Source organism: Gambusia affinis, linkage group LG05 (assembly GCF_019740435.1).
Source record: "Gambusia affinis linkage group LG05, SWU_Gaff_1.0, whole genome shotgun sequence".
Classification (NCBI taxonomy): Eukaryota; Metazoa; Chordata; class Actinopteri; order Cyprinodontiformes; family Poeciliidae; genus Gambusia; species Gambusia affinis.
This window is the reverse complement of record NC_057872.1, coordinates 13,658,399-13,666,309: the sequence shown is the minus strand read 5'-3', so window position 1 is coordinate 13,666,309 and position 7,911 is coordinate 13,658,399. Positions and strand designations below refer to the sequence as shown.

General features: G+C 38.2%; 1 protein-coding gene across 1 annotated transcript; it reads right to left on the bottom strand.

Moving 5' to 3' along the window:
- Positions 1–739: 739 nt before the first annotated feature.
- On the bottom strand, positions 740–7,001 carry si:dkey-79d12.5 (maternal B9.15 protein). The gene is made up of 5 exons (XM_044117499.1): positions 6,858–7,001; positions 3,826–4,009; positions 3,584–3,721; positions 3,133–3,463; positions 740–1,825 (listed from the first exon to the last, which is right to left on the bottom strand). Exons 2-5 carry the CDS (start codon positions 3,996–3,998, stop codon positions 1,613–1,615), a joined length of 855 nt encoding a protein of 284 aa, XP_043973434.1. The 5' UTR covers positions 3,999–4,009; positions 6,858–7,001; the 3' UTR covers positions 740–1,612.
- Between the last annotated feature and the right edge of the window lie 910 nt (positions 7,002–7,911).

Below are 7,911 nucleotides of genomic sequence, written 5' to 3'. Positions count from 1 at the left end.
CCAGACAGCTGGGAATAAAATCGGAAGAACTTTAAAGTTAAGAGACTAAATATTATCCCAGCCACTATAAATGTACCTAGTAACTAGAGTGTAGAACAACTCCGAAAATACCAAAGTTGTTGTCGTTCACCCACCATTTAGGCAAACTTTCAAAAAAATTTGAGAAGCACCAGAGACGCACAGTTCAGGTAGGAGCTTTGGCCTTCATGCAAAAAGCTACGTGTTAGCGAAAAGTCATGTTAAAACCTGAAGTCATTCTAATGAAAGTATTATGCTGCAGGCATGGGAAAAAAAAACAACAGAAAACAGACTGGTGCGCACAATTCTGTATATTGTTTGGTCTCTAATGGAAACAGAGAAAACAGTTTCAAAATGCAGATTCCCAAATTCCTTGAACTTCCATTATTTACTTGGAATCCTTAACTATCCTGAAAAATCCTGAACTATTTCCATTTATCTATTGATGTAGTCAATTATTTATTCATAGCACAAATTGTGGAGTCTCAATGAGACAAACAAGAAAGAATAACGTCATGGCCTTGGCTTGACACGCCAAACACACAGGAGTCTTTCCCCTGCAGCATCCTGCTTCTGATGAAAACGTTTACAACACAGGATGAGTTTAAGTCGAGTTCAAACTAACAGGTGTCCCCTCGCAAAATACTTGAGGAACAAAACACACAACTCGCCTTTATACAGGAAATATTCACATGAGGAAGAAGAGCCACAGGCTGAAGAATAGAGTAAAAATGTGTTTAATCTGCAGTAAAAGAGGTAAAAGTTTACTGCAAATGGTAAAAACAAATCAAACACAAGCTTAAAACTGTCAAAACAGTGAATAAATATTCATCCAAATCACAGAATTGGTGAGGAAAGCATGGATTTGAATCCATCTTTTATACAGCGGCAGGAAATCATAACAAGGATTATTTACAATAATTAAAAAAGCAGCCAGGGAGCAAGAGGCTTTGTGAAGTTAGATTTGCGATGTACAGAGGCTCCGTTTAATAAAAACACAAAACAATTCAACTTGATGCCACTTGAGCACCATCTACTGGTGGTCAAATAAATTACAACAAAATAGAAAGTTCAGAAAGTGTGGATATGTATTGTTACATATATACGACCTGTTAAGTAAAAATAATTATCTTAATATACAGATATTCTTGCTGTAGTTGAAATACATAAAGAAATTGAATTGTACTTTACAGAGGTTAGCAGTAATTTGTGCACAGAGAACTATGTTTGTTAATGATTATTACAAAATAACTTCTTTTGGCATAAAGAATATTGCTGAGAGTTCCTGAGTTGGTCCAGTCACCCAGTGATTGAAGTCATTCTAATAAATACAGTACATAACAAAAAATAAAATTACAGTGCAGAGACAATAGGAGATTAAAATATTTTAGCTAAAATTCATGGTATTGTTGTGCTGTCTATAAAAATACCTACAAGTCAGCAGAAAAGTTAAAGATTGTGCAAGAAGTAGCTTTAGAAATTACAATTTTTAAAACATTACTCTTTTTGGCCCAAATATAGCCACACTCAAAGACTCGTCACTACATGGCTCAGTTAAAGGCTTCACCCGTCCCTCCTCGGGTCGATAGATGCTCTAACCCTTCACTGCTCCCCACGGCTGCAGGGCGGCCTGAGGCAGGATGAACTGTGGAGACGGCTGTGGTACGATGTAGTAACCAAAAACTTGCTGCGGCGGAGGAGGCGGCGCGGGGGACGCACACACTGTGGTCAGGAACACCGGAGCCCCCTTCTTGTACTGGGACCACACCGGTGTCGGATGGTAGAAGTACTGGAGGCTGGTGGGAATCTGAGCAATAAACAGATTGGATTGAGTACAAGATAGCAGCAAAAATGCCAAAAAAAAAAAAAAAAAAAAAAAAAAAAAGTCCTTCCTTTTTTTTAAAAAAAGAAACAATGACGAAACATCACGAGAGTCTGACTGAGCAGCTGACACACTTAAAGATAGAGCATCTCTTTATTTCCTTTTAAGGACTTGTAAAGTTTTTATTAAGATGGATAACTCATTCAACAATTTTTTAAATTAAAATAAAAGCTTTGACATGACACTGTCAACAGATACGACCTTGAATACATTAAAATTTATTAAATTATTCAATCTTGAGGAGGGAAAAATGACCACAGATAGGCTGCAACACAACATGTCATGTTCCTTCATAATCACCATGGTTTCACTATGACAGCACAACCACACTGGAAAACCAAACATCAGAGCAGAATTTCAAGACTTTTATTAAGAAATATTGGTGTTGAAATTTAGGTCTAATAAAAATATAGAACTTTTGTAAACAAGCTGGTAGTCCAAGTTCCTATTTTCAAGCTTGTGTTTTCATACACTGGCAGATTTTAGAGAACTGTAACTCTCTAAATCTGATCTTGAGTCATTTGAGAACAGGACCAGCAGTGGGATGCATATTTTAAAACATACATGAAGGATCAATTACACAAAGTGACTTTCTTTTTTTTTTTTAAGAAACAACAATATAAACAAAGGGATGAATAAAATAATCGCCGCAAGTGAACCTCTTCTCAAATTCATGCTGAAAAATTTTTTACCACCACTATTAAATTACCAATATTAATATACTAACTACTAATATGTTGGTAGTTAACCTCACCTTCATGCTCCATGTGAGATATCTGCTCATCTTTATTGTATTGACATCTCAATTTCTGAATCTTAGGATTTCAAGTCCTCAAACCGGATACAGTTACCGGCTCATAATGTAAATGTTCATTGGTTGTACCAATGAACATTTACATTTCAAAACACAGTTTATTTGTTCCTGAAGATTGTTTAAATGACTTATCCAGTTCTTGCATCATACATAAGTCAGCTCTCTAGAATGGGTTGTACCTGTGTCATAAAATACGCCAACAAGTATTTATGGCATCTGGATGTGAATGTATGAGTCAAATTACAGCGTCTACGTTCGTGGTAATGAGAGAACGTGCTGTTCTTAGCATGTCTGTAGCTTATCGGCCTGTGTTTTTCAAACAGTAAAGCTCTAATAACTCAAATGGCCCCATCAAGTGACATAATCAGTGACACTGAGACACACCTATACAGAAGGTCTTTAAATACTGAAAATTTACCTTCTTTCTGACGTATCTGACATTATTTAGTGCTTCTCCATTCCCCTTCCGGATTCTGGGTACCATCGTCACTGTGTAGGCGTTGCCGTCTGCTGCCTCCTTTTTCTGATGCTCCTCCAGCTTCTTGTTCTCCTCCAGCTCTCCGTCCTTGGCCTCCTCCTCCGTGTCGCTGGACGAGGCAGAGCCGCAATCTGACGAGGTGGCAGAGTGGTAATCTGACGTGTCCAGGTTGACGGAGGAGTCATCCCGGTGCCCCTTAACGCTCCCATCTTTCTCCTCCTCTTCTTCACGGAAGCGAGCTATTGTAAAAGGTCTGCCGTTTTCCCCAGACCTGCGAGTGAGAAAGTGAGTAATTGTAAAAGCTGGGCTAAGGAAAGTCACTCTTAGTTCTACTTTAGTGAACGAATGACTCATGCAGTTGTAACGTGCCTGTTTGCTGCAGGTGACTCACCTTGCACACACCTCCAGTGGGTCGATCCACAGAGTTATCTCAGGTGGAAGTCTCAGCTTGCTGGCCGTGAGCTCGCTCTCTTCACAGGCCTTCAGCACCACCGCATCGCAAGGCCCGTCTTTATTTATCCGGATACATCTGTCAATGTTCACGTTCATATTAGGAGAGAAATCTAGAAACTCTGGATGGAATCAGATTGCATTCATTAAATGTTGGACTGAAGGCCGTACACTGATGCCTACCTGTATGCCTGGCCTTTGCTGGGGCTGTCAGGGTACCAGTGGTCGCAGTATTTGTCACACAAAAGTTTCTGCAGCTTCTCCGCAAACAGCTCTGCTTTGGCTTCATCCAGCTTCCCTCTGGCCACCACCAGGCGCTTCAGGAAGTCGACTCCAGCTGCTACCTCCCTCTTCATTTTGTTTTTTTCTGTAAATAACACAATAAATTGTTGCGATTGCTGCGAATTATCTCCACATTTCTGCTTATGTGATTCGACTTCCCTTTATCGGGATCAGGAGGAATAGGTACTTCAGGGGCAGAGATAAAAATACTTCGCTATGCCACCCCCTTTTCTCCCCCCCATACCTCTATTTAAATACCAGAAAGGGCAAGTGGAAAACTGTGAGGAATTTACAGATGCTTGACACAGCTCCGAAGTGGAAAACACCCACGGTTTTTACACAGGCAAACAAGATGCAAACTAGCTGCTGCTGCCGTGTTACCAAGTGAATGTAAATACGCTGTTCTCTCCGCGGTGTTTATCTTCTGATAGCACGGCTGTTTGGGGCAGGTTGACCAAAGAGGCCAAGGCAGCTGAGAGCGTGCAGCTGCTCTAACCTAAAGCCACGCGTGCTAACATCCTGAGGCCCCGACGGAAGACTCGCACCTTGAACCTTTGCGGCGCAGACGGCTGTTTGTTATCGCGGCTTCAGCCTGAGTGAGGTGTTCTGACGGAAAGTTGTTATTTGTTCTGAGAAACGCAGAGACAGCCTTTCCCTCAAGAGCGGCAAAGAGAGACACAACAAAGCCAGCAGCTTCAGATCCCTAACAAATGATCGGGCCATTACGTGAGAGCAAACACGCAGCAAAACAGCAGCTGTAGCACGAGTCAATAAGTGTCCAAAGAAAATAACATGCTTTCTATTTAAAGATGTTTTCAGTTTCCATCTGCCTTGTCAGTTCAATGTTGTGCTGACCTAAACAGGTGAAAATACAATCAAAGGATGCAACCTTGGCAGGAAACAATAATTTTTATTAAATGATTTATTCTAAAAGTCACAGAGATTATAAAACTTTAGCTTCACATTAGAATTCCAGCTAATAATGTGCTAACATGAAAAAAAAAAAAAAAATATCACTGAAATCCATGCCAAGGTTTATAAAATGACTATTTCAAGGGTGAAAGTCATTTCAGTAAGATCCCATTTTGCTGCGCACTGCTCTTCAGCTGGCTGAAAGAAGCTACTGCACGAAGGATTAAATTCAGGCTCATATGTACGTGAAAACTAATGCAACTAGAGTAAAATAAAAGATATCTCATTCTATTTTCACAACAATAAGAATAATTTATATTCTGTTTTAATTACAAAATTAATTGCACATTTTGTTTTAAATTTTATGTGGACAGACTGATGTTTCTAGTCAAGGTTGTCAGACACACAAGTGAGAATCTTAAAGTAGTCCATGTAGGTGAGATGGACTACTAAGATATTGCTAGTTCATTGTTCACATAACTTTGTCAAACTTAAATGTTAATGTTTTGCTTAGCATTAACAATCCTATAAAGCACATTAACTGGAGCCAGTTATTCCTAGTAATTTAACTGGAACTGTTTCCAGTTAAATTTGTGGATTACATAATTATACATATTTAAAAAGTATTTTATAGCTAACAAAAATTATTCCTAAAGCATTTTTGGGAGAAAAATGTCACTGTAGTGCTATCCTTTTCACTAGACATGAGCCGGTAACTGTATCCAGTTTGAGGGTTTGAAATAGAAAAATTTTCAGCTTTGTTTACACAAAAGTCACTAAGGTCAAAGGGTAAAATATTCTGCTCAATAAGCACATGTACCTGAAAACTCGACTATGTATAAATCAATATCCTGTGGTCTTAACGTTTTCAATAAAAGCACTGTGATCACACAAAACATTTCCGTTTTTTGTTGAAATATTGTTTTATTTCCCCCAAACGTCCTCACACCCTGAGAAATCTTATCCAAGTCCACGTCTTCCTTCAATAATAAATTGTTGACACCATATCAGTGATGTCAGATTTTCACCATTCCTTCTGATTATTAAATATTGTGATTTCAAATGAGAACATGTCATAAGACATAACCATAAGACATAACCATAAGATAGCCTGATTGCTTGTCGTTTTCTCAATACTTTGACACTTCACACTTAATCTAATCCACAGCTCAGAGATACTAATTAAAGAAAAGCCCCCAGCTCAGAGCACAGCCGGTCTTTAAACAGCGTCTGCTCTCAGTCCTTACAAATTGTGTATTCTGAAACACTTTGATTAGTTTCCAGACAGAGGTAGCGAGTTTCAGTGTTTTAAAATATCCTGGGGTATAAATCTCTCTTCCAGCGTGATAAAATTAACACAAAGCTGTCTGTAAATTTGCATGGCAAAAAAAGAAAGAAAAACACTCAGTGCCCCCGTTAGTCGTTTTGCTTTCGTTATATCCAATTTATTTCATGACTAAAGTCCTGTTTGCGTCCGCGTGGGACAATGAGGAGACAAAGCACACATGTCCACAACGTGACACTCAGCCGGGACACGTGTTAGTGTGTGGCTGTCCGGTGATAATATTCGCCATAATTGAAATAATTGTTACAAAATCAACATTTTCATTCCCTTTTAAGTTACTTTTTTTCATTTAAAAGGAAACTTCACTCTACAGACATGGGGGGAAAAAACACGTTTGGGTTTTTTTGTTTGTTTTTTTTGACAGAGCGGAAAACCCCAAGTGGAAACTCAGAAAGTCGGCAAAAACCAGCCTACAAATCGTGAGAGTTAACATTTTGAACATAACCGAAAACGCCCAAGATTAATTTTGAAGTCCGGTTTATACATATTTTTAAAAAGCTTTAAGCTGCTGTAAATTAATTAAAACGTATAAATGTAAAATAATAATAATAATAATAAAATTAAAAAAATATTCAATAAATGACAAGTAGAAAGAAATTACTTTTAAACAGTGTTACAATGCCTCGCTTTCGTTCAAAAAACATTGAAAGTAAAGTAGAAGAGGTAAAACACTCACATTTGCTAATTAAGTGTCCTTTTAGTGGAATCTATCCGCTTTCCTCTCGTCGCGCCTGCCCGTCCGCCTGCTTTGTGTGTTGTTGGACTTATTATGGTTCGCACATGTTGCTTCCTTGTTCTCTTGTTCTACTGCTGCAACAAGAACGTAATATTACCGTAAGCGTGACTCACTTCCTGTGAGTATGCGCTGTCGGGCTGCCTCCCGGACCGACGCCCCAAATATGGTCAATTCAGATAAACCGCTGAACAGGGTGTTTTCTTTCTGACACCCACAGTGGTTGTTCTACTGCCATGGTGATGAAATATGAAGTAATAAGAATGTCCCCTAGATTTCTAATAAACGAGGTAAAATCATCCGGTATCCTTTGTTATTTATAGCCACGTTGTTCAGAATCCTGTCACAATAAAACAGTTTACCAGTTGTTTAGTTAATACTCTAAATTAAAGACTGAACAAAAACTTTCCAACACATTTTATGAATACCAGTTATAAAAAGTTCAAAACTGCTACGGTTTAAGTCATTTTGTGATGCCAGAAAATCAAATTTTCTGCCTGAATCAAACATGAAGTATAATGCATCAACACACATCACCTGCTGCTGTACACTGCCAGTCAGCTGGCTGAACGAAGGCCAATGCTGCTTACAAGAAAAACAAAACTGGCCCATTTTTATAAAAAGTAATATCTTGCATTGTTACTTTTGGTAGCTGTGTGAATAATTGCTTTGGGATTTATGTTTGAATTCATAGCAGTTAGAAAATAGTTTAGGTTTTCAAAAAGAATTTGTGAAAAAAACAAAAATATTGTGAAAATGTGGTGTTTTTAGGTAAGATTAATACCAAAAAGTTGATTTTCACACAGGACTATGGCTATGAATTATTAAGTTTAAAAGAAATCAGATGAAGGACTCCAAGAAAAATATGATGAGATCATTCAAAGTAAACTCAATAAAAAGTATGGAAGAACAAGAAAAATGTATACAGAAAAAAAATCAGTCATATAAAAAAGAGTCCCAAACAAACTGTAATTGGGCAGTCAGGTTTCGTAATGAG

What these genes read in the sequence shown, in the direction of transcription:
- si:dkey-79d12.5 (XM_044117499.1), bottom strand. Translation starts at nt 3,998, where the DNA reads ATGAAGAGGGAGGTAGCAGCTGGAGTCGACTTCCTGAAGCGCCTGGTG. An exon ending in AGCAAAGGCCAGGCATACAG is followed by an intron (nt 3,722 to 3,825) that starts GTAGGCATCAGT and finishes GAACATTGACAG; the next exon opens with ATGTATCCGGATAAATAAAG. An exon ending in TCAGATACGTCAGAAAGAAG is followed by an intron (nt 1,826 to 3,132) that starts GTAAATTTTCAG and finishes TTTATTGCTCAG; the next exon opens with ATTCCCACCAGCCTCCAGTA.